The sequence below is a fragment of the Myotis nattereri genome (genome assembly GCF_964212035.1).
Source record: "Myotis nattereri genome assembly, chromosome: 2".
NCBI lineage: Eukaryota > Metazoa > Chordata > Mammalia > Chiroptera > Vespertilionidae > Myotis > Myotis nattereri.
This window is the reverse complement of record NC_138076.1, coordinates 58,816,921-58,843,404: the sequence shown is the minus strand read 5'-3', so window position 1 is coordinate 58,843,404 and position 26,484 is coordinate 58,816,921. Positions and strand designations below refer to the sequence as shown.

General features: G+C 41.3%; 1 protein-coding gene across 2 annotated transcripts; it reads right to left on the bottom strand.

Annotated features, from left to right (window-relative positions):
* Nucleotides 1–3,846: 3,846 nt before the first annotated feature.
* Nucleotides 3,847–26,484, bottom strand: KCTD12 (potassium channel tetramerization domain containing 12; the record flags this gene model as incomplete). Of its 2 annotated transcripts, XM_081084826.1 has the most annotated exons (3): nucleotides 3,847–4,819; nucleotides 5,948–5,982; nucleotides 25,532–26,484. In XM_081084826.1, the coding sequence occupies 3 exons, from the start codon at nucleotides 26,482–26,484 to the stop codon at nucleotides 4,695–4,697; spliced, it is 1,113 nt and encodes a 370-aa protein (XP_080940952.1). In that variant the 3' UTR covers nucleotides 3,847–4,694. The 2 variants fall into 2 exon arrangements, with proteins under 2 accessions (XP_080940952.1, XP_080940953.1); XM_081084827.1 differs by lacking the exons at nucleotides 3,847–4,819; nucleotides 5,948–5,982 and having other exon boundaries at nucleotides 23,415–26,484.

Here is a 26,484-nt window from a genome sequence, read left to right as displayed (position 1 = left end):
CTTTATAAAACTAATGGTAAAAGTTTATAGTGTTCATTGTAGAAGGGCTTTTTATTTCTTCTAAGTCAGTTTTGGGAATTTATATTTTTCTAGGAATTCATCTATATTTTTTAATGTATTAGCTTAAAGTTTTCTGAAATATAAAATTATAGCTAAAAATCCCCATCTGTACATCTTTGGTTGTACCCCATGAGTTTTTATATGTAGTATTATTTCTGTGTGATTCTAAATATTTTCTAATTTCTATTATGATTTCTTCTTTGACCCATGAATTACTTAAACTTTTCTTTATTTCCACATGTATTGATTTTTTTTCTATGATCCTTTTGTTAGTGATTTCTAATTCATTAATTTGTGGTTAGAAGAGTATTTTGTTAAGTGAAACAAGCCAGTCAGAAAAAGACAAGGTTCACATGATCTCACTCATATGTGGAATCTAATGAACAAAATAAACTGTTGAACAAAATAGATCCAGAGACAAAGAAGCATGGAACAAACTGATGAATCTCGGAAGGAAGGAGCGGGTGGGTGGGTGGGTGGGTGAGTGGGAAGAGATTAACCAAAAAACTATGTATATATGCATCAACCATGGCCCTAGACAATAGGGTGGTAAAGGCCTGGGGCGAGGCTTGGAGGCAGGCTGTAGAGGGTCAGTCAGGGGAAAAAGGGGGACATATGTAATACTTCCAACAATAAACATTTTTTAAAAAGAAATAAAAGCCCTAGCTGGTTTTGCTCAGTGGATAGAGTGTTGTCCTGCAGACTGAAGGGTCCTGGGTTCAATTGTGGTCAAGGGCACATGCCAGGTTGTGGGTTCAATCTCCAGTAGAGGTCATGCAGGAGGCAGCCAATCAATGATTCTCTCTCATCATTGATATTTCTATCTCCCTCTCCCTTTCCCTTCCTCTCTGAAATCAATAAAAATGTATTTTTAAAAAGAAAGAAAACATGCTCTGTCTGATTTAATTTTTTTCCTTTTTATTTTTTATTTTATTTTTTTATTTATATATATTTTTTATTGTTGATAGTATTACAGATATCTCCCATTTCCTCCCCCCCCCCATCCCCTCTCCTCCCTGCCCTTAGCCACCCACCCCTATGTCTTCACCACCCTATTGCCCGTGTCCATGGGCTATGCATATAAGTATGTAAGTTCTTTGGTAATATTTTAAATTTGTTTAGATTTCCATTACGTATCAATTTTTATAAATAACCCATCTGTTTTTAAAAAAATATATTCATCAGTTCTTGGATGTCCTATATGTGACCATTGGATCAAATTTGTTAATATGTTGCTCAAAATTTTCCCTCTCCTTGTTGGTTTTGTTGTTAGCTAATTATGTTGCTTACTGAGACAGAGGTGTTAAACTCTCCCACTATGGCCACACAGTTGTTTCCTTTTCTTCACAGTTCAAGCAATTCTGCGTTACTTACTTTGAAACTGTATTATTTGGAGCATCAAATTTTAAATTGTTATATTATTCAAGAGATTGAACATGGTGTCTTTATGTCTAGTAAGGCTTTTTTGTCTTAAAGTCTATTTTTTACTAAATTAATACAGCTGCATTTGTTTTATGAAAATTTGCCTGATTTATCTTTTTCCATCTTTTTCATTCCAACCTTTATTTGCCATCTCCACTGCTTTTTACATGATTCCATAATACTACTACCACTATAATGTTCTAATTATAGTTTTAGCTTCAAAACTAAGATTATTCACATCTCAAAAGAAACAGGAAACAGAACTGACATCTCTGGAATTATGGTTTGTGGTTTTGAATATCATTGGTTTCCCATGGTAAGCCCTATTCTTTCTCTAAAGACCAGTCCTTGTTTTCACTGAGCTCATGGGCTATGCTGGAAAAACATGTATGTGTGGGTGGGTGCCAGGGCAGGAAGCGGGAAGATGCGGCGAGGAGAGGTAGAGGTGCATAAACGATGCTCAGTGTAGGGTGGATATGACAAATCCAAATGCCTTCAAGGGCCAAACAGCTAACTTAAGCGATCACACAGGTGGGAGGGAACTGTCTGGACTAGGGATCACTTGCCCTTCTAACTTGTCCTTGATCAATTTTTTCCCTATTTGAATGTTGCCAGATGTTTTTCAGGAGAAACCTAAATCTAGATTTGGGTGGGAAATCTACTGATTTTGAAAATTAGCAGCTAATTCTTCTTCTTTTTCTTAATTCTATGCAGGTCAAATAAATCACATCTGTTACCTTCATTTGCAAACATTCAGCTCCACCTACAAATCCTGGAAGAGATTTCACGTAGGAGGAAGAAAACAACTAAAAACGTCCTCCAGCCCTGAGAATCTTCCCAAATGGGCTAACCCACTCCTCTTCACAAAGAGAAATTCCTCCCAAGAAACACAAACCAAATTCATGTCCTAGTTCTTGAGAAATGGGTTTTTTAGATCCTTGGCCTGGTCACCTGCCACAAGCAGCATCATGTGCTGGTTGTCCCCAATTAGAAACAGGAAGTCATAGGAAGCAAGAGTGGGGCTCACCCATGAAGGGTTATCAAAAAGTTTCTACCAAAGCAAAATCCAAAACTTTGTCTGGGGCCCCTGTTGGCAATCATATGCCAATGTCCAAATTTGAAATAAGCTCACTAACCTCAGTCTGAGTAAAAAAAAGGTTGTGTGTTTGTGGGGGAGAAGGGGGGGGGGGGCGGTGTAGAAGCCAATCTGAGAAAAAATATATTTTTTTAAAAAGAGAAGGAAAAGACAAGATGTCCCCTCAAAAAAATATTACATGTATGTGTGTATATGGGTATCTATTCAGGCATATGCACATGAAAGTCCTTAATTCTTCTTCTCATTTGTTATTATTTCAAAAGAATAAAATATTGGTGAAATATCTCTAAGCTATCTACACTCAGTACCACCAAGAGGAGGTGCTTCAATGACTGGCCAAACAAGGTGTTCTTTAAAAAAAAAAACAAGCTTTGAGTCCCTGCTACTTATAGTATACTAGAGGCCCGGTGCACAAAAATTTGTGCACTGGGGGGGAGGGGGGACCCTCAGCCCAGCCTGTGCCCTCTCGCAGTCTGGGACCCCTCAGGAGATAATGACCTGCTGGCTTAGGCCTGCTCCGGGTGGCAGAGGGCAGGCCCAATCCCTAGGTGCAGCCCCTGGTCGGGCTCAGAGCAGGGCTGATTGGGGAGTTGGGGCGCCGCCCCCTGTCATGCACAGAGCAGGGCAGATTGGGAGGTTGTGATGCCACCCTCAGTCATGCTCAGGGTAGGGCCGATAGGGGGGTTGGGGCACCATCCCCTGTCACACTCAAGGCAGGGTCGATGGGGAGGTTGCGGCGCCACCCCCTGTCACGCACAGAGCAGGGCCAATCAGGGGGGTTGGGGCACTGCCCTCTGTCACTCACAGAGCAGGGCCCATCAGAGGGGTTGGGGCTCTGTACCCTGTCACACACAGAGCAGGGCCAATCAGGGGGTTGGGGTGCTGCCCCCTGTCACACACAGAGCAGGGCCCATCAGGGGGTTTGGGCGCCACCACTCTCACACTCAGGGCAGGGCCAATGGGGAGGTTATGGCTCTATCCCGTCACACACAGAGCAGGGCCCATGGGGGGTTGGGGGGTTGGGGTGCTGCACCCTGTCACACACAGAGCAGGGCGATCAGGGGGTTTGGGCACTGCCCCCAGTCACGCTGATCGCAGTGCTGGGAGGCCTCGCGGCTCCGCTGATCCTGGTGCTGGGAGGCATATTACCCTTTTACTATATAGCATAGAGGCCTGGTGCACGGGTGGGTGCCGGCTGGTTTGCCCTGAAGGGTGTCCTGGATCAGGGTGGGGGTCCCCACTGGGGTGCCTGGCCAACCTGGGTGAGGGGATGATGGCTGTTTGCAGCTGGTCACACATCCTTCACGGTGGGGGTCCCCACTGGGGTGCCTGGCCAGCCTGGGTGAGGGGATGATGGCTGTTTGCAGCTGGTCACACACCCTTCAGGGTGGGGGTCCCCACTGGGGTCCCTGGCCAGTCTGGGTGAGGGGCTGAGGGCTATTTTCAGGCTGGGGGTGACTGAAGCTCCCAACCACTCCTTTTTTTTTTCTTTTTTTTTTTAATTCTGGGCCAGCTTTAGCTTTGAGGCTTGGCTCCAGCTCTTAGGCCTCTGCTGCTGAAAGTAGGCTTCTGGCCTTTGCTTACAATGTTGCGATCCTGCTGGCTGAAGCCCAGCAGACTAAAGCAGGTTTCTGGGGTTTTGTTTAGCTTCTATATTTGTTACATAGTTGCTTAGAGTTGCAGCTCAGAGGCCTGCAGCGGCAGGTGGGGAACATTGGAGTCCTCCGTCACTGAAGCAAGCAAGCCTCATGTTAGTTTCAAGCTGCCTGGCTGCCGGCCACCATCTTGGCTGGCAGTTAATTTACATATCTCGCTGATTAGCCAATGGGAAGGGTAGTGGTCATACGCTAATTACCGTGTTTCTCTTTTATTAGATAGGATGTTATTTTATATGGTGCTTAAAACAAAACTAAGAAGTATTTTCGCCTTATAGTGAGTAGGCTCAAAAAACTGAAGCACAAAAAAGATAAATCACTTGCCAAGGTCACAGATTTAATAAGTGTTAGTTGCCAGGATTCAAACCAGGGTCTTCTGTGTGGAAATCCTGTGCTTTGCGCTCTGTCACACCTCCTTTGGCTGACAATCAGATGAGAACCTCAGCTCCAGCACCGAATTCTTAGATAGCCAAGACTCCTGACCAAGTGTGGGAGCTGGGCGGTGCCCATGTCAAGGACTCAAAACTGCATGAAGTCAGAAATGAGCAGCAGGACTCACAGTGTGTAGCAAAGGCAGGAAGAACCACTGGAATATTAAAGCCTGAATTTTAAAACCCTGTGATTTCTCACCTTCCTCACAACCCAATGCCCCTCCCCTTCTCTCCACACACAGACCAAGCACCCACATTACTTCTTCAAACATAAAAGCCATTTTATCCCAAATTCAAAGAGACTACTTTTCTATTTCCCTTCATTTTAATTTCCTTTCCAGAACCCAACCACCCGTGCAATCACTTTAGCTTGGTAGATTTCTACTTTAGATGATATTATTTTACTATCCTTCTTCTTATATTTTTAGTATGTAGTATTAAGACAGGTAAGTCAATATGTATTGCCTTAGATAAAGAAAACATGCTCCTTGTATACATTAGAACATCTTAAATAACAAAAATGTTCTATATGCTTTTATCATAGTTTCATTTAACAAAATTGCATTTACACCTACTTCGAAACACTGATCACATAAAGCAAATATTCATAGCATGCTATTCTGTCACATCTTTCGACTGGTCATATGATAATTGCATTGAATTGTTGTACAAGAAAATTCAGTGTTTTCTTCTGGATAAAAATAAATAAATAAATAATGAACAACAGAGGGTGGGTAATTAAATTAATTCTCATTCTCTTCAATATGCACAATATAACATTTCACAGGGAATTGTGACAAAGGAGATTTCACTGGAAAAAGAAAATCCATAATTCATATGCCATCTCTCTCGTCAATTCTCACATTGACCCTTCAGAGCAAAGCCCGTAATTGTTCTTCAGCATTTTCATTATCAAAAGTTTATTTTATAAATAAAAATTATATATGCATAACCCATATCCCAACATAGGAAAATTTAACTTATTCTTGAGCTTTGTTAGAGGTTTGAGGATCCATTCTGAAGTAAACAGCTCTCCCCTCTTACTCTGATATCAGGACCACCTTGGTCACAACTGCTCTGTATTTCAGAATTCAAAAGGATGGTAATAAAATACTTGATAGTAAAGACATTGTCTTATTTACTTCAATCAGTATCTACCACAATGCCCTGAAATAAATTATGGAAGAAAAAGAGAGAGCACATGAAAACTATAAACTCCTAGGTACTTACAAAGAAAATTAAGATTTAAGTATAGATTTTCTCTACCCATGGCTCAAACCTACCTTTGCAGAGAGCTCCCATTTTCATCAGGAAGGTACTAGAGAAAACAGAATCATTTACATTTAACTGAGAATTCATTCAATAATTGCTATAAAATATGTCTTCAAAAATACATGTTTATGCTATCTTTAGCAAATGCATTGGCGCATATAGTACGTATTAGAATTCTTTGCAAAAGAAAACCATTCAGTTTTTCCAACTTGATTATGTTCTAACTTGTCCTCTTTAAGAGCAGTTAATGTTATATGAGGGGGTCAATGATTATAAAAGGAGTTATGTTTTCTAATTTCATAATAGAAAAACTCATGAAGTGCTTTTATAAAGAACATTTTTTTAAATCTCTAGCAGTTTGTTTCATCCATATTTCTAGGATCTTTGACCAAAACCAAAAATCCATTAGCTTTTCTTGAAACATTTCACTGGACATCACAACTTTATGGAAACAGACTTCCCCAAGGACCCACATTATCCTCAGTGACACCTATGATACAGAGCCTCATCATTAACGAACTGGCCCCAGTGAGTCCCAAATAACAACAGAGGAAGTGTAGGTGAAGGCTGACAGTATTCTGCTATTGGCCAAAGAGAATAGGATGTCACAATTGTATTTTCCCACTTCAGTTCATAATCATAGTAATCTGTAACTCATACCAATAGCCATTCCATAGAGTGTAATCCAATTCTAAGGTATCCTGTACAACACAATTTATGTTTATAAAATACAGTGGGTCTACTTCTCTCATAGAAACTGGAAAGTGGAGTGAAATGATGAAATTATAAATGTTCAATATATAGCAGATAATATTCTCTCTCCTTCCTGGAATATTGAGTCTTCCAGGTTACTTGTTCACAAACGTTTTGTCCCATGTCTGCGACCTCCTTCAGGAGGTCAAATGATCCTGCTATTCACCTACTCTTCTGGTCCCTACTTGCCCAAACAGTCAGGATTCAGTAAAATAAATGGACCATAAATGAGATATCAAATGAAAAAGATCAAGTAAATTAACAATTCATTTCCCGGCGGGGGGGACTAAAAACACTGACACTGATATACTAGAATAACTAAACAACCTGTCCAAGGACCACAGGATAGATTCTTTTATAGACTATATTAGTCTCCTATAACTGTGTAACAAATCACCACAAACGTGGTGGCTTGAAACAACAGTAATTCACTCAGTCCAGAGGCCAGATGTCCATAATCAGTTTCACTGGGCTGAAATTTAAGTGCTGGCAGGGCCACATTTCCTCCACAGGCCCTAGGAAAATCCTGTCCTTGCCAATTCCTGTTTCTGGTGGTTGCAGCATTCCTTGCCCTGTGGCCAGTCTCTGCCGCTGTGGTCACAGGCCTACTCCTCTTCTGTCTGTGCTCAGATCTCCCTCTGCCTCTCTCTTATCCTGGCATTTTGGGGCCCCCAGGATAATCCAAATAATCTCATCTCAAAATCCTTAACTCAATCAACATCTGCAAAGATACTTTTATCATACTTACAGGGCCCAGGAATTCAGATGGAGATATTTCTGAGGGAGGTGGGGCAGAGGGAAGCATTTTTCAGCCTACCACACAAACCAAGACCACAGTCCAAGAATTAAACATAAGCAAAGGAAATGGTGAAAAGAATTCCAAGTTTTCCACAAAGCTTACACAATGTCCTTCTCATGCCATGACTGTCCAGTGTCATGTTCAGGGTCTCAGTCACAATGATGTTTATGGATTAATGGATAATCTGCCTTTCGCCAACCACTGGCCAATTAAGAAGCTGGTTCCTCTACCATTTATCTAATAATAAAAATATTTATAATAGTGTTGCCTGAGGATTGGATGGGTGGAATTGAAACTGGATAACCTATGAGTCTGGGCTCCCTGTCACAACTTGAGCCAATTAAGCAGAGACAGAGTTGAATCATATAGGAACATTTATTTAAATGAAGCTGGCGGTACAGGAGAGCAGTAGATTGTCCACAAAATCCTGCTGTCCCCTTCCCATAAGCCAGCTGTTTATATTGAGTAGAGGGGAGAACAGACAAAGATTGCATGGAAAAGTAGGAATTACAAGCATGGGGAAGTAGGCAAGATATAATGGTTACAGGTTATAGGCGATGCAGGCTGTGGGGGGTGTAAATGGCCGGCCCTCCGAGACCAGATTGGTTCAGCAACAAGGTTGCTCATCTTTCCATGATGACAGGCCATCCTCAGAAAAAGAAGAATGGATTGCATTCCTGTCCAACTCTCAGCCAGGTTAGAATGTGCTTTCTCTAATCCAAACAGAACAATCACGGTTAACAGAGCATGATTAATATTTTTTATAATTATAACTAGTCCCCGCTATTCTATTTCTGCCCCTAACATAATTACTCCGTCACCAGTGGGAATGGGGTCCTTGTGATATCATGAGAAAAGGAATTTTCTAAGACTGACATGGGAGAATGAGTGGTTTTTATTTACATGGAATTATATCCCTTAGTTTGCAAAGTACCCTTGTCTTTAAGCCAGTCCTAGAAAATGTGCAGCGGGGGCTTTTAGCAGAACTGAAAGCAAGGCCAGTGCCCAGAGTTTCCTTTCCAGGGTGGAGCTGAGTCCAATGTAGCTTCAGGCCAGTTAAAGTCCATTAGTCTATTGTGTGGCGTCCACATGGCTATGGGCCATCTGGGAGAATGCAGGGCATGTGAGCCCCACAAGCCAGAAGTGTGAGGGGGCCAAGAGCACCAAGAGCAAGAGAGAAAACTTCCTTTGTTCAGGACCTAAGTATCTCAGATTTCACACACTTGCAGTCGCCAGGCCTATTCTAGCCATTGACTTGTTCCCAAGTGTGACTGACAGGTAAGCATCCTCCCACATCATCCAGACCTTCCTGGGCACATGTCTAAACTGCCTTAGTCCAGTCTTTTCCCCCAGCCATCTGCAGGAAACAGACTTGGAGAATGTTAACTGCAGCGTCCTGGCAAAGCTGTATAAACAGCATGCCTATGTTATCTAGTCTCCCCTTTGCTCCTTTCCTGTTATCACACACCAGGTTATTGTCATGGTATCAACGGGTTGGGACAATATTCTTACCTGACTCTGGAGTAGGGCAGAACATATCCTCTGATTATCCTGCAAGGCTTTTTATCAAAGCATTTTAGGTTAAAAGTTGTCTGGAGACCAACAGTTTTGGCTTTTTTTGTTTTGTTCTGTTTTAATCATTCACAGGATATTGTCACTGACACAGTTACAAATAGGGAGGTGGGGTTTATTTCTAAAAAGAAAAAAAAAAATGTCAGGTGAATCTCCCAGAAAATATCAGTCTGTCTTCTGGGTGGCTGGAGCCTGGCTTTCAGCTGCTAATGTATGTAAATGAGCCCATCCAGGGGCCCAGCTGTTGTATGTTGAAATGTGCTGATGAAACTAAATTGGAATTCTAGAGAACGCAAATCAAATTGCAAGCAAAATTACTGAAATACACCAGCCCTCCTTTGAAGCATTATAGGCCAAGCCAAGAAAAATGACTAATGGCTACTAATACACAGTTCTGACAGGAATCATAAGCTAGGAAGGAAGTTGCATGTAAAATAATAATAAAGAATATTAAATTGCCACCAGGCCCTGCCAGAGACAAATGAAAATGGAACAGATTCTCACCACCAGTCATTTACTCAGTCTCTTCAAAGCCGTCCCAGGAATCTGCAGACAAAGAATGCTTTCACTCTCATTCTCTTTCTACTAGAAAGGAATGTTTTCTCAGGAAGGTTTCCAAACTGGAAAAAGCAGATAAAGGATACCCCTCTGAAAAGGCTGTGAGAGGCATTTTTCAGGCCAGTTCATCCAGGTGGGAAAACAAGCTGCCTTTACCAGCTACTTGTAGAGAGTATTGGGCACTTTCTCCTAGATACTTCTAGTTTGATGGCTTTTCATTTCTCCTCTCATACTGTCACTCTCATTCTTACACAATCATACACCACCTAACAATGTTTTGGTTAATGATGGACCTTATATATCATATACCACAGTGGTCCTATAACATTTTAATGAAGCTGAAAAAAGTCCTATCACCTAGTGATGTCATAGCCAACATGAGTTGCAGCATAAACCAATGCATTACTCATGTGTCTGTGCTGATGCTGGTGCAAACAAGCCTACTGCACTACCACTTGTATAAGAGTATAGCACATACAGTTACACACAGTACATGATTCATGATAATGATAATAAACGACTATGTTACTGTTTTATGTATTTACTAGAGGCCCGATGCAAGAAATTCATGCAAGGGGCTTGGCCCTCACAGCCTCAGCGGTTGCCTCGGCCCTCACAGTCAGCTGCGAGCCCTGGCTTCATCCAGAGGTCGTTCCACTCTTCAGCCCTCTGGTCTAATTAGCATATTAGACTTTTATTATTATAGCCTAGAGGCCCAGTGCATAAAATTTGTGCACTGAGGGGAGGGGGGGTGTTCCCTCACCCCAGCCTGCACTCTCCAATCTGGGACCCCTCAACTGCCCTCCCTCCCCTGTACATTAATAAGATGGTTAGCAGCATCCCTGATCTGTGCTCACCAGATACCAGTAGTACCCTTCCCCCAGCTTGTCTCTAGACATTGCCATATGATCCCTGGGAAGGGGGAAGAAGTTCCATTCCCCCACTCCATTGAAAACCACTGTTCTATTTGTCTAATCTCCCAAACTACTTCAGTGGAATTGGCTCCTCTGCCATCTGATATATATATTCCTCCTAGTTCTAATTTCACCCAAATTTACAATCTGTTACTCTGAGGCATCTTCTTCCTCCTGAGTTAGCAACCTTCAGCTTTGATTCAGCTTTCCAAATGATACCAGCCCCAATGCAGCTAACACAAATTTTTGTGTCTATTATTCTTAATCTTCCCATTACAGATGATAGAGTATGATTTCTCCATTACATACCTTTGTCCCATAAATACTGGCTTTATCTTATAAGCCCTGTAAGCACTAAGTTAATTTATATAACAATGAGAGTGTTAATAGAGAGCACATAGGCCAGAACCCTTCTTAACTTTAGAAATGCTAAGTTGGTTCCTAACTCTAAGCATACTTACCTTCCTGAACAAGTATTCATTTCTTCCTCTCACTTGTGTAATGGGAATTATAATGTTCTTGCAAAGCCTTTTGAAATTCCAAATTGGGTGGAATTTCATTTCAATTCAATTTGAGTAGCAACTCTTAATTATTTGAGCTAATGGAGAGGGATGAAGCATCAAAAATAGAAAATTCACATAATACAAAATTTAAGCACATAATGACACAAACACATATTCTCAAATTTTAAGAAATTAAAAGATCACCAAGAGTTATTAGACTGATTTTACTGCATGATTCATAACTCAACCGAATGAAGAATTGCTAATGTGTTTGAGCATTTACATCACTGGCATCACACAATCAGAGGCGGTGACTTTCCATAGCTATTCATTATAATTAGAGGTGATTTCAGTGACACTTTTGGTAGGTTTACATAAGAATTTTTATTCTCTTTATAACTTTCTATATTTCTCATGTTATCTTCTTTAAACTCATATAATTTTTTTTAGGAAGGAAGAGGGAGAGAGCAGGAGAAATAATGATGAGAGAGAATCATTGATAGGCTCCTGCACACCCCACACTGGTGATCAAGCCTGCAACCTGGACATGTGCCCTGACTGGGAATCGAACCCATTCGTTACCTTCAAGTTACTAGGTCGACACTCAGCCACTGAGCCATACCAGCCAGGCTAAACTCATAGTACTTTTATTGTGATAAAATATACATAACATGCAATTTACCATTTTAACTGTCTGTACTGCAACATCAAGTACATTCATATTGTTGTGTAGCCGTCACCACCATTCATCTCCAGAACTTTTTCATCTTTTCCAACATTGACAATTTTTAGTAGATATTCCCTCCCTACTGTCTACTAATAATCTATTTAATGTTCTAAGTTAATTTCTTATAGCTCTTATTGAAACAAATGTAAAGTCTACCAGAATGATTGAAGGACAGCATCTATACAGGTTTATGAATTCAACTTTCATTTATAGAAAGAGAATTCTTCTCTTTTCATAAATATGCTTCATACATTCCCGCTATTCAATGTGTAACTAACCCTGTCCTTTCTTTATTCCTCAACAGCCCAGGCAACAGCCCAGGGGAACTTAACATGTGCAAACAGCTTCTGGTTTCCTTGAATAGTACATAGACTACAGGGTTATTGATAAGACATGTATGTATTTGTATCTGCAAAATTAAATTTTTATTTTTAACAAATATACTTCACTTTGCTTTAAAAGATATTATGGACATTGGTTAAATTATATTAAGACAAAAGTATGCTCATCCAGTTGCTGTTTTTAAGCTTTTAGCTTTTACAATAGACTGTCTCTGGTTTAACAGATGCAAAGTATTAACTACAAAGAAGATAGGAGTTTCTTAAAGCTTTATTAGTAACGTTTATTTTAACTTCACTTAGTCCTGGCTTTATTAATAAACTTTATTTTAGCATCTCTTAGCCTGGTTTTATTAATAATGTTTATTTTAGCTGTATGTATTTCATAAAGACCATGGAAATTCTTTGTAATATAGCATACTATCCAACAATCACAAAAGTTCAAACTTCGAAATTAAGAAAAACATTTCTTCATTGTTTGGTTTTTTTATAAGAACTACAGATACTCTCATTTTCTGAGAGACAATGACTGAAGTTAATGGTGGTGATAATCATATCTCCAAGATCAATTTCCTTTTATAGTACTCTAGCCCTAGTTATAAAACTTCCCTATATAGAAACGGCATATCACATTTAAAGAGTAAGTTTCCCATAGTTCTTCACTATAGTGTGAGGCAAATTTAACTCAACTTTTTTAAAGAGACGGTGACTCCCTTCTCTCTGCTCTTTCTTGGCTAATGACAATTTCTGGTTAATTTCCTGTAGCTAAGTGAAAGCTAATATTGTCCTTTTAACTGGGCAGTCACTGATAGATTTATCAGTTACATCTTAGTTTTACCTGGTGAAAAAAATAGACAAGTCCAGAAGAGTACCAAACAAGATCAACTCAACGAGGTCCACACCATTAAAATGACAAAAGTTAAAGACAAAGAGAGAATCTTAAAAGCAGCAAGAGAAAGAAACTCAGTTACCTACAAGGGAATACCCATACGATTGTCAGCTAATTTCTCAACAGAAATTTTGCAGGCCAGAGGGAGTTGCAAGAAATATCCAAAGCGATGAATAGCAAGGACCTACAACCAAGATTACTCTACCCAGCAAAGCTGTCATTTAGAATTGAGGGTCAGATAAAGAGTTTCATAGACAAGAAAAAGCTAAAAGAGTTCATTACCACCAAACTAATATTACATGAAATGTTGAAGGATCTTCTGGAGGAGGAGGAGGAGGAGAAGGAGGAGGAGGAGGAAATATGAACAATAAAATGGCAATAAATACATACCTATCAACAACTGAATCTAAAAATCAAAATAAATGAACGAGGAATCCAATGAATAAAATAAACTGATAAATAAAATGGAATCAGTGGCATGGAAACATGGAACAGACTGAGAAATCTCAACGGAAATGAGGGAGAGAGGTGAGAAGAGATTAGCTAAAGAACTTATATGCATATATGCATTACCCATGAACACAGACAATAGAGTGGTGAAGGCCTGGGGATGGCAGGATCCAGGGGGTGGAGGACAATGAGGGGAAAAAATGGGGGGGGGGGGCGGGTATATCTGTAATACTCTCAACAATAAAGAATAAATAAATAAATAAATAAATAAATAAATAAATAAATAAGGAAACATGTGGTTCTAAGCAGAAGAGAAAAAAAGAACATAGCAGCTAGTCTAAGGTCAGAGCATCATTGCACAGATCATTTATTTTTTTAATAGTCCTTGCTACTATCATTTTAAAAACCCACAACTCTCACCAGCAGAACATTTGGAACAGTATACTCTAGCATTTCAGTGAGATCAAATTTCTTTTCTACAGCTCTTAAGAGGCACCTCTTGAAATTTTCCAGTTAATATTTTCAAAACTCTGTAACAAATAACAGCCCCAGAGAAAAACCTATAATATGACTGTCAGTGAACTTGACTTCCATCATAAAATCAAAACATTGTCAAGCATTTCAGGCATTGAAGTAGCTACCACCTAATAACTATTCGGAAAAAAACTACCCAAATCAGTTTGTCTCATATCAATCTCTTTGACTTTCAAGTAAAAAAAAAGGATAGTCATTTTTATGTATTTATTTATAAAACTGTAGTCACAATTCCTCCAAGAAATATATCTATAATAATAAAAGCATAATATGCTAATCAGACCAGACGACCTTCCGGATGAAGCCAGGGCTGCGAGGGAAGCCCAGGTCCCTGGTGCCTGCCGGCAGCTGGAGAGAAGCCCAGATCCCAGGTGCCTGCCAGTGGCTGGAGGGAAGCCCGGGTCTCGGGTGCTAGAAGGAAACCGGTGCCAGCAGCTGGGGGAAGGAAGGCCTACTCTTGCACAAATTTCATGCATCGGGCCTCTAGTTTATGTATAAAGAAGAGAGCAAATTTTAAGTTAGTTCTTTTTTCTTCCTAATACATAAAAAAAAGGAGAAGAAATTAACATAAGCATTTATTCATTCAACAAGTTTTTATTAATGATCTATTATTTGCTAGGCACTGTGTTGAGCTTTAAGGCAAATATAAAGAAACAGGCACTTTTCCCTGCCTATGAATGTGCAAATAGATGTCAAAAATGAATGAAGACTAAAAGTAAGACCACGCCATAAAGTAGAAGCAAACAACCCAAGTCACCCAGGAGTCTAAATCCCTACTTTCATTTCCTTCAGGTTCCGCATTCTACCCTGTGATTTTTAGTCAACGTTTTCTAAGGAAGAAAGAAAAAGGTTGAACAAAAAGTTATTTCTCCCTTTTTCTTCTGTACACAGAAATGAGAGCTTGCTCAGGCTTTGGATTCTTCTCCTCACTCACCAAAAAAATCATTATTATTACCATGGAGAATAATAATGATTTAATGAGGAATAATTTATAAATAACTTAAGAAATGGTATCAGTCACTATCATAAAGGAAAAGTCCAAAAACTCATTTTAAAATTTGCCATTATTATGCTTCACCCTTTTCACTTTGAAAAATGGGGGGAGGGGAATCGTTCTTAGTAATTATTAGATGTATTTTTATTAATTGCGAGAGGAAAGATAATGGTCATAAAACTCCAAACATGAAAAATGTATAAGGCCCAACAATACTGTTTTCTGTGATATCTGATTGTTCCAGAAATAAAGGCCCTTTAACTGGCAGTTCATAATTATGCTCTCTGTTGTTTAAGGAAAGGAAAACACCTGAAAGGAGAGGGCTATGTCTCAAATATATTAGGGGCTCAATTAATGACTGTTGGAAGCTGAAAGAATGCATTGCTATTTCGGGATTCTTGATGCATTAGAACCAGTGCTCTATAAAGTACTTACAATTGACTAGGTCTCAATAAAGACTCCAAATGTCTCTTGATGAGATCTAAAGATTAACAGGAGAAAAGAGTTCCTCATTGAAACAAGGTGTTCTCTATATTATTGCAAACAAATATGACGGGCGTGTTTGGGCTGTGGTCTCCTCTCCGAGTCCCACGCAGAGGGGGAGACTTGAACCAGTTCGTGCAAGTAGGAGGCGCTTTCGGCATTAAAGAATAATGAAAGACAGACATAAAATAGATTAAAAGCTTGGGCTGGGTGTGGTACCAGCCCTCTGGAGGGACAGAACACACAGAGAGAGCCAGCTCCGAAAGCTGATTTATTATATACTCGAATTACAGGAAGTTACATCACATCAGGGTGGGCCTTGGACATCATGAGATCCATCCCCTTAACACTGGGTGGGAGAGTCAGACTGAGTGGCGTCCAGTCTTTGACTGGTCCCGCGAGTGGCTCTGCCCTCCCCCCGAGTCCCAGCTGACATAAATTAAGCCCAGTGTATTCTAACGGCCCTTAACAACAAATCTCAGGTAAAACTGCATGACAGGTTAGGGAAGTTTTCTGTCATTATTTTTAAAAATAGGTTTCAATTTCTTGCTCTCTTTTCCTCCTTCTGGCACCCCTATGATGCAAATGTTGGTACACTTGAAGTTGTCCCATAGCTCCTTACACTATTCTCACTTGGGAGGGGGGCCAGTGTTCTTTTTTCTTTTTGCTGTTTTGATTGGGTGCTTTTTGCTTCCTTATATTCCAAACTAGAGGCCTGATGCACGAAATTCACACAAGAGTAGGCTTTCCTTCTCCCGGCTGCCAGCAGGCACCCAGGACCTGGGCTTTCCTCAGCTCCGGCTTCGTCCAGAAGATCGTCTGGAAGGACATCCGGAAGGATGTCCAGTCTAATTAGCATATTATGCTTTTATTATTATAGATAACTATTTTGATTTTTGACTTCACCCACTTAACTGTTGATCCCCTGTAAATTATTCTTCATATTAGTTATTATGTCCTTCATTTCTGACTGGCTTTTTCTATGGTATCCATGGTTTTTTTTTTATGCTGTTGAAGTTTTCTCTAAGTTCATCTACTCTTCCCCTGAGTTCATTGAGCATCCTTACACAGTGTTTGGAACTCTGCATCTAGTTGATTGCTTTTCTCCATTTTGTTTAGTTATTTTTCTGGAGTTTTGTCCTGTTCTTTCACTTGAGACATGTTTCTTTGTCTCCTCATGTTGGCAGCTTTCCTGTATTTGTTTCTATGTATTAAGTAGAGATGCTATGTCTCCCAGGCTTATGTAGTAGGTGTAGGGTCCAGGGACACAACCTCCCTGTTCACCCAAGCTGGAGTCTCCAGGTGCACCTCCCTCTACATGGTCTGTGTACACCCTTCTGTTGTAGTTGGGCATTGATTACTGTTGGCACATCAATGGGAGTGATGTACTCCAAGGTCTATTGGCTACAAGGACTGGCTGCAACCACAGTGGAGAATCAGCTTTATAGGTGCCTACCCCACAGAGCAGGACTTAATTCAGAGAGGTTCTGCTGCCCACTGAGTCCAGCCCTTGAGTCTGACGCTTGTAGAGGTGGCTGGGTGGTGTTCAGAGAAGACCTCTGCAACCAAGATATTCCTCCTAGTTTTTATCTGCCACATGTGTTGTGGGACCAGCCTGTTATGCCTCTATGCCCCTCCTACCAGTCTCAATGTGGCTTCTCCTTTATATCCTTAGGGGTAGGATTCTAGTTCAGCTAGATATCAGGGAATTCTGAATGATGGCTGTTCTGTAGTTTAGTTGTAATTTTTTTAAAATATATTTTATTGATTTTTTACAGAGAGGAAGGGAGAGAGATAGAGAGTTAGAAACATTGATGAGAGAGAAACATCGATCAGCTGCCTCCTGCACCCCATCTACCGGGGATGTGCCCACAACCAAGGTACATGCCCTTGACCAGAATCGAACCTGGGACCTTTCAGTCCACAGGCTGACGCTCTATCCACTGAGCCAAACCGGTCAGGGCATTTAGTTGTAATTTTAATGTGGTCATGGGAGGAGGAGAGTAGCACATTTACCTGCACCACTATCTTGACCAAAAGCCCAAAACTATTTTTTTCTATGTTTTTAGGCATACAATTACCATTGTGTTACAATTGCCTACAGTATTCGGAATTGTGACATGCTATACAGGTTTTCTAGCCCAGAAGCAATAGTCTGTACCAGTGGTCAGCAAACTGCGGCTCACGAGCCACATGCGGATCTTTGGCCCCCTGAGTGTGGTTCTTCCACAAAATACCACGTGTGGGCGCACACATACAGTGCGATGGAAACTTCGTGGCCCATGCGCAGAAGTTGTGAGCTGCAGTTTGCCGAGCCGCAGTTTGCCAACCACTGGCCTATACCATGTAGCCTAGGTGTGTAATAGTCTATACCGTATAGGTTTGTGTAAGTGTGCTTTCTGATGTTTGCACAATGATAAAACCACCCATCTAGTAATGCATTTCCCAGAATATATCCCAGTCATTAAAAAGCACATGACTATAATTCCTCAACTCATATGTACAAATCTCAATTAGCCTGATATTCCAGAACAGTATACTCCATATTTACCCTAAAGATTCCCATCTCTTTCTAAGTCTTCAAGAGGTGCCTCATTAAGAAGTATGGGATACATGCCCTAACCGATTTGGCTCAGTGGATAGAGCGTCAGCCTGCGGACTGAAGGGCATGTACCTTGGTTGTGGGCACATCCCCAGTGGGGAGTGTGCAGGAGGCAGCTGGTCGAAGTTTCTCTCTCATCGATGTTTCTAACTATCCCTCTCCCTTCCTCTCTGTAAAAAAAAATCAATAAAATATATTTAAAAAAAAAAAAAAAACTATGGGATACATTATGGCTCCTCTTTATATTCTATACTAGTGACCTGGTGCACGAAATTCATGCACGGGGGGTGGGGGTTGGGATGTCCCTCAGCCCAGACTGCACCCTCTCTAATCTGGTGCCCCTCATAGGATGTCCAAATGCTGGTTTAGGCCTGATCCCACAGGCCTAACCAGCATTCGGACATCCCCCTTGCAATCCGGGACCGCTGGCTCCTAACCGCTAACCTGCCTGCCTGCCTGCCTGATCGCCCCTAACCACTCTGCCTGCTGGCCTCTCACCCCCACTGTCCCCCTTGTTGGCCTGCTTGCCCCCAACTGTCCCCCCCACTGGCCTGCTCACCCTCAACTGCCCTCCCCTCCTGGCCTGATCGCCCCTAACCACCTCTGCCTCCGCCCCGCCACCATGGCTTTGTCCGGAAGGACATCCAGAAGGTCTCCTGGTCTAATTAGCATATTACCTTTTTATTAGTGTAGATTCCTAAAAAACAAGTGTTGGCATAATTATTTTTTAAAAAACCAGAATAGAAATGGAAGGAGGAGGAATTTCAGAAATAGAAAAAAAGAGAGGTGGACTTTTCAATATTAAATTTATATAAAACTTCATACTTGTATACCTAAAATGATTCTAGAGTTATTTCATAGCACCATCTTCCCCATTCCCTTGAGAACTGCAAGTGAATCCTAGTTTCCATAGCCCCTAAAGAAAAAAGTACCTCCAGGTGATTTCTCTCTTAGAACAACTTCATCCAAAAAGAAAGCCTGAGATATACTAGCATATATGTAAAAAGATATTCAATACAGTACGCTTTGGAGAACCAAAATACCTGGAAACTTGAACACCTATCAAGAAAGGACTGGTAAGACAAATTACAGCACATCTGAAATGGCATGTCATGAGGAGTATCATGCAGCCATCAAATAAAAGGAGGTAGATCATTGCTATGTGTTCATGAATGTGTATGACAGGAAAACTTGTCCCCTCTGCCCTTCTACGTTCTTTGGCTGATCTAATAATTAAATTGACATAAGACATTAATAAGAGGAAAGAGCTCTCTCTGCTAATAGCTTTCTTCCTATAGGCCCCTTGTCTAAATTATGTCAGGCAATTAAGGGAGAGGTAAGAAGCTCTTCTTGAGTCTGTTGGGTCTCAATTGTCTTCAGCTCAAAATAATCCGCATGCAAAAGTGTATATTATGACACAGACTGCCCTGAACCTCATCACAGGCACTCCAAGAGCTCTAGGATATGTGGTTAAAAGAAAAAAGCAAGGCACCGAATAGGAGTAATTCCTATTGAACAGAATAAAGGCAAGGAGTCCATATATTTGCAGATATAGATATAGAGATATAGATAGATAGATATCTATATCTATCTATCTATATCTATCTCTATATCGATATCTATATATGATATACCGCTGGCTGGCTGGTTACCCCTGGGAAAAAAAAAACAAAGGATTATTGAAGGAGGAAGATTTACTTTTCATTAGTCTTGTATTGCTTAAATTTTTCACAAATTAACTTGTGTATGTGTGTTTATTTATACTCATACACATGCACACTTTTAAAACAAAAGCTATCTAGAGGAAGTACAGGCAAAAGCAAACAGGAAAGGCAAAGCCTGGCTCACTCTCCCTGCCCGACTCACAGCTTCCTGGGCCAGGACCCAGCAGACCCAGGCTGGTGTGGCCTGGTTCCAGCCTCAGAGATTTCTCAGTCTGGGAGGCACTGTGCTTTCTTGCAAGAGGAGGGACATCAATGACTGGAGATGATTCAAGAATGCACCCCTATATCCAAAATGCAGAACCTCCCCCAATATTCTTTAGACTTTTACCTTCATGAATTGTACTTTTTATTAAGACCTATCTCACAGTTTCTATTTCCTTTTCCCTACAAACTTTTAAGAGGTCATCTCTACCTACATTCCCCACATCCAGAGTAATTTGCATATGTTGCAAAGATTGAGGTCAGGGAAAATGTTTGTGAAAAACTTCCCCTCCACATTGAGTACCAAACCACCTTGACAACAGGTGTGCTTGACAATAAACTCTGAGGAAACAGCTTGTTGACTACTGGCCCAGCTGGCCAATTACACAGTGAAGAGTTCTTTGGATGGAAAACGTTAATCATTAGCCCCACAACAATTTGGGAAGCATTTCCAGTATTCAGAAAACCCTTTAAATGAAATCAGACCAGTGTATAAGCCAATCCATACCCAGGAGCCAAGAGAAATAAAGGAGTGAATGTTTTATTCTTTAGTGTTTAATAGAATATATAACAAGTCACATAATCAATGATTCATTACTCACACACTGGGAGGAAAACAGTATTGAGTATTTCTGTTATACAACTGGTTGTGAACAGGGAGAACAAAAATCTCTAGAGCATTTAGATAGTTGAAGAAATCCTCACTTAAACTTTGGGCATGTCTACAACAACTTCATCAGTGCCTTTCTAAAAATATAGAGGGATATTTTTCTTGGCTTTCCATTTTGTTAGAAAAGCCTAGTAATCGTGTAATCAATTTTTCCCTTTCCCCTTCTCTTTTGAGAAAATGGCTCTATGATATATAAGACAACATTTTTAACAATTTAATAATTCCAGATAACTCTGTGGGAATCTTACATTGTTTAGTAGATAAAGTTTTTCAGATGCCTGGAAATAATACATAATTTACATCTTCAAAATTAACATCCATGATGAATGTTTTAACCTTTTATCATTAAATGTCACTAATGCTGCTTGTGTGGTCATAAATGGTCATCAGTTATTTTCAATAGTAATAGCAAAATCTGCCTGCCTATAAAGTCACAAAGACAGTTGTATAATAGTTTACATTACAATTAATGTTTACACATGTCAAAATACATGTAAAATTAAAAACTTGGCTGGGGGGGGGGGATCACAAAATGTATAAGGTAACAAGAATTCTTAGTCAACTAGAGTCCATCTTCCTACCACACAAAATGATACTGTAACGTAGATATTCTGGTTGAATTTCTTCCAAGTTTCAAGGGCCCCAGTAGAAAAATCTCAATCTTCAAACTTTAATACTCTTAGATTTTTATTATCTAAACTTGTGACAAAGTAAAGTTAACTTCAACATAACTTGTTTCTGGCTCTAGGAAACCCTATTTCAGGTAGTATAGCCAGTGGAAACACAAGAGTATTTTATTTATTTCTCAAGAGACAGATTAGTCATCTAAGAAAACTAATTGAGTTTTTAAATGACGTACAGTAAGAAAAAAAAAAAGAGAGAGAGAATTCCAAAGGGTTTACTTTGGTAGGTTTATAATACAAATATTCAGTTTACTATTTTAGAAATTTAAGTCAACTGAGGAAAGTATTTATGATTTAAACTGTAAAAGAAATTCTTAAGGAATTCAACCCCTCCAGTCAACACTTTCTAAATGCTGCAGTATAATTTAGCATTTTTCATGTGGAATACAAAAATGTTTGAATCTTAGGTTGAAATTTACCGTAATTTAAAAAGTAAGAAGTTATCAAAGCTTCACCTTACATGGCTTCAATACAATAATAACATTCCATAGAAAATTCCAATAAAAATTGGAATATGTTATGAGCATGGCCAGTTGCCTATTTTGTCTGAGAATTCACAGAGTAGGCATTTCCTCAGAGAAGCAATAGGCCCCATATATATGGTTCTGGATTGAAAGAGAAGACAATTTTGGCTTGTATTGTAAATTATCACTTTGTGATCAATACAAAAAGCCAAATACAAACACAAGAACAAAAACAGTACTGAAGAGGAAATAAAAAAAAAAATTAAGTCTCACATCTTCAAGGAATATTTTCCACAACATATAATTTGAAAAATTAGAGTGAATTGGTTCATATTCTACATGTATTAAAAAACAGACAACTTGTTAAACACTAGGCGCAAAAAGCATTAAACATGGTACCTGGTTTTTTAACCACCACTGTCAACATGTATTCTTTTTAAAAAAATTAAAAAAAATTTAATTTGTTATTAAAATCTAATGTCACTCAGTTGTATTTATGAGTCAAATGGTAATTAAAGCCATTACATATGTAAATGCATGTACAGTGAATCAGGATAATGCAGTCATAATTACCTGAATAATTTATGACATTCTCCCAGGTTATTTGAGTGGTGTCTTCACAGGGTTTATTCAAATCTCAATATTCTATCTAAGTTCACAGGTGACAACCAACAAACACTGCAGCCACTTTGTAGTCCTTCTCTGCCCCAAAGCACATGGAGGGACGAGCCCAAAAGTGCCCCTGTCAAGTCATCCTTACCTGTTATACTCTCTACCGAATGTAAAATGAGTTTCTTACCCAGCCTTTACTTTGGGCTAAAAGTAGAATGCTCTCTGGTATCCACTCCCAACTTTAGAGGGGACAGTCATTCCTTGAAAAAGAAGTCACTTTACTGTTTCTAACCATTACATTCCCAGTCTTTCAGATAATGAAATGGGGGAGGGGAGCATTACAGGGCAGCAAGGATGGGGGCACAGTAAAATTGGTATGGAATAGTTCAACTCAAAGTTTTACAAGATAAAACTTATGACTTACGTGGCAGAGACAAAACTTTAGCGGTTTCCCATCACTCCTGGAGTTGTGCAGATTTAACAAGGAAAAATCAGAACCTCAGAGTCTCGCCATATGTCGGTGGTTTTATCTGGCCCTCTAAGATGTTCTCAATTATGTGATTTTTGTTGAGTAATCTAACAGAATACCATATGGGCAGAGAAGTCTCTGTGACACTCATATTTGGCCAGAGAGCAACATTCCTAAATCATTTCAGGCTTGAAACAGAGATAAGTTCTGATGCATTACCTAGTCTGAGATCACACTCAACAGGGAAGCAAGCACGGCTTCCTGGCTGTCTGCTTCCACTTCCCTTAGGATTACTGTCTCTGTATATAAAGCCAACTTTACCTTTCTAAAAATGCAACCACAATAGAAGACCTCAAAACTTTCTCTATCGCAACTAAAAAAAAAAAAAAAAAAAAAAAAGAATCAATGGATTAAAAATACAGGTACCTTGATTTAAGTAAACAGCTAATCGACATATTAGTATACAACTAATATCCAAGCAAAACAATACGGAGCAAACTCAGTTTTATAATTATGAATTTTTTCCTAACCCAATTTCTTCATTGATAAGGACATAAGAAACTCATCAAAACCTGTTGCTTAGTATAAACACCATCTGATGCAAGTTACTGGGGGCAAATACAGGAAATATTACAGCATTAGTGAATGAATTAAAAAACTAAATGATTTGTGTAAAATGTTTATATATGGTATATACATATTGGATCACATGAGTCTAAGAATAAAACAGTTCCAATTCTTAACATCTGTTATGGACCTAGTAAGATACAGTACAAGATTCATTTTTAAAAAGAAGGAAAAATAGCGCTAATTTGAACAGTGAAAAGAGACTCTTACAAAATCTTAAAAAACATACTCCAGAGAAAAATGCTGAAATAAATGAAAAAAGAAAGGCTTCTCAGTCATCACAGAATACTCAAAGGAGCCTCACAGCATGGAAGATAAGGATTCACTTCCTTTCACGTGTGGTATAGACGGGATATGCAGTGGGAATTGATTCCATGTTAGAGAAAAGGTGTAAGGCAACCAGGTCTCCTTCTGTTTCCGTTGCGTTTACCCAAAACACCATTTTATGGCTCAGCTCACTTTTAACTGCTTGTCTTCATTTTAAAACATCCCCTTTTACAGCTCTCTACAGATGGGCAGCCCTTGGTGTTTCTATTTCTCTGCAGCTCTGTCACTCACAAAGATTCCACCTTCACTTCAAATAATCCACATACAAGAAGTGGCATTTTCTAATTTTCAGGTTTGCCCAGAAGTCAGCGTTGACTGGGCTTGGGAAAAGTAAGGGTTTTTAATAAGAGATCTTAAGTCTAAGTAATCAAAATCAAACAAATTTTGTTTGCTCAAGTAAATAAGATTTTTTTAAAAAAAATTCAGGATGTATTATCAACCAGAAAATAAAGTTCAATAACGTAAACCCTACTGGGTAACTCTTTGGTTAGGTTATCTAAGTATTAGCAACTTCTAAGTTTAGGACTCAAAACAGTTCAATCAACTGCCAGTGAAGAGTAGATGCTATTCATCTTTATAAAATGCTTTGTGTGTTTTTGTGTACTTTTTTTTCTCAATGTGCATGTACTCAAACGGATGGTACAAACTTCCAAATAATAAATGAGTATGTCTGTTCCTCCCTTCCCATCCCTCTTTCTCTCCTTCCTCCCTCCCCACCCCACCCCCCAAGTCTTAAGAGCTACTGCCATTCACTGCAAGAATACTTGGGCTTTCCTAATCCCCAGGACGTGCATAACTACCCAGCTCCATTGAGTACTGCCGGGGTGACTCCCCCGAAGAGCTTGGTGACTTGGCCTGTCCTGCCCCTGTCAGCTGCAGGACTCTTTCTCCCTCTTGCCAAGAACTGCTGCCATGTCCACCCGTCCAACCACGGGCTTCCTGCAGTGAGAGGAGGAAAAAGGGTGCCTCCTCAGGCTGGAAGTCACGTTCTCCGAGTAACAAGTTTAGGCCACAGGCGAAGGCCTTTGTTTCTGCGTGGAGAAGATATGATCCTTCACTGTGCCAGCACTAGATTCTTCTCCTACATCGACCTGTAACTTTTCGAAACTTTATTCATTTACAGTCACTGAACTGCCTTCAGGGGATCCTCATTCCAGGTCCAGTCTTTCATCCAGCCTTCTAAATCTCTACCTTTGAAGAGGGCGAAAAACGCTGTCCCCAGTGTTATCGATTCTCATCTCCTAAACCTGGAATGAGTCATAAGGGCTTGAGAAGATTTCAAGAAATCTTCTACACGCTGGACAGGGTCCAGTCAAGTTCTGAACAATTCTATCATTCCCAGGTACTTGGTGACTCTGGACCCCACTACCCCACTAGATCCAGACTGAAGGATAAAACTGGGGGAGGGGTGGTCTGAGGCAGGGGGCAGAGGAAGCAAGGGCGGGGGGAGGAGTATATCTGGGCTCTCTCGGTTAAGTGGGGTCCAAAGAAGACGAAAAAGCCGAAAGGGTTTGCGGCTCCAGGTTCTCAAGTGGGAGACGAGGAGGACTAGCCCAGCTACTGGAGGTGGGGAACAGGGGGAACAGGAGGGCGTGGGGTGGAAGGGGAGTCTAGAATCCTCTGCCGGGCGGGAAGGAGGGGGGAATGGGTGCGCTGGAGTCGGGAGGGGGCCTGGGGAGCTCACTCCCTGCAGAAGACGTACTCGGTGTAGCTGGTCCAGATCTTGTCCTCGCTCTGGTCTGCGCTGGCGAAGGCGCAGGTGCCCGTGGAACTGCACGCCACCATGTGGAAGCCCGACTCGGACAGCTTGTCGAAAGCCTGCTCCAGGAAGTTGAACTTGAGGTAATAGCGCGAGGTGTAGCGCTCGGGGGGCCGGTCGGGGTCCCGGCTCTCGTTCAGGGTGTCCCCGAACACCTCCTTGGCCAGCGAGGTCTTGCCGCAAACGGTGATGCGCGCCACTCGCCGGAACTTGGCGTCCGCCTGCGCGTCCCGCCCAATCGTGTAGGAGCCGCGGTAGCCGATGGTGATGTAGCCCGAGCGCCGGCTCCCGTCCAGCGACTGGGACGGCGTGAGCAGCGGGCCCGCCGCTCCCCCGGACGGGCTGCGGCTAGCCGGCTCCAGCGTGGGCGACGGCACCCCGGCCGAGGCGCCCTCCGGCTGCTCGGGCTCCGCGTAGCCCAGCGACAGCAGCTCGTCTCCCAGCGAGCCCTCCTTGGGCACCCCGCGCCTCGGGTGCGGCGGGGGCCCCGGGCCGGGCTGCTGGGGCGCCCCGAGGCGGCGCACGAGCTCGGGCAGCTCGAAGTACTCGGCCTCGCGCTGCAGCCGGCTGCGCTCGGGGAAGTAGTCGGGCAGCACGAGCTGCAAGTCCCGCAGGTAATCCAGGATGTAGCGGAAGAGGAAGCCGTCTCGGTCCAGAAAGAAGCGGCCTTTGCTGTCCCGGGCCAGCTCCTGCGGCTGCTGCTGCGTGAACATGCGCCAGAGCAGCGAGTCCGGCACCGACACCACCGTGCAGCGCCGAGTCACATAGACCTGGCCCCCCACGTTCAGCTCCAGGATATCGGGGAACAGCGGCGGCTCTGCCGAGGAGGATGAGGAGCCGCTGCCGCCCCCGCCGCCCCCGTTGGGTAATCCGCGGGTGCTGTTCGCCAGAGCCAT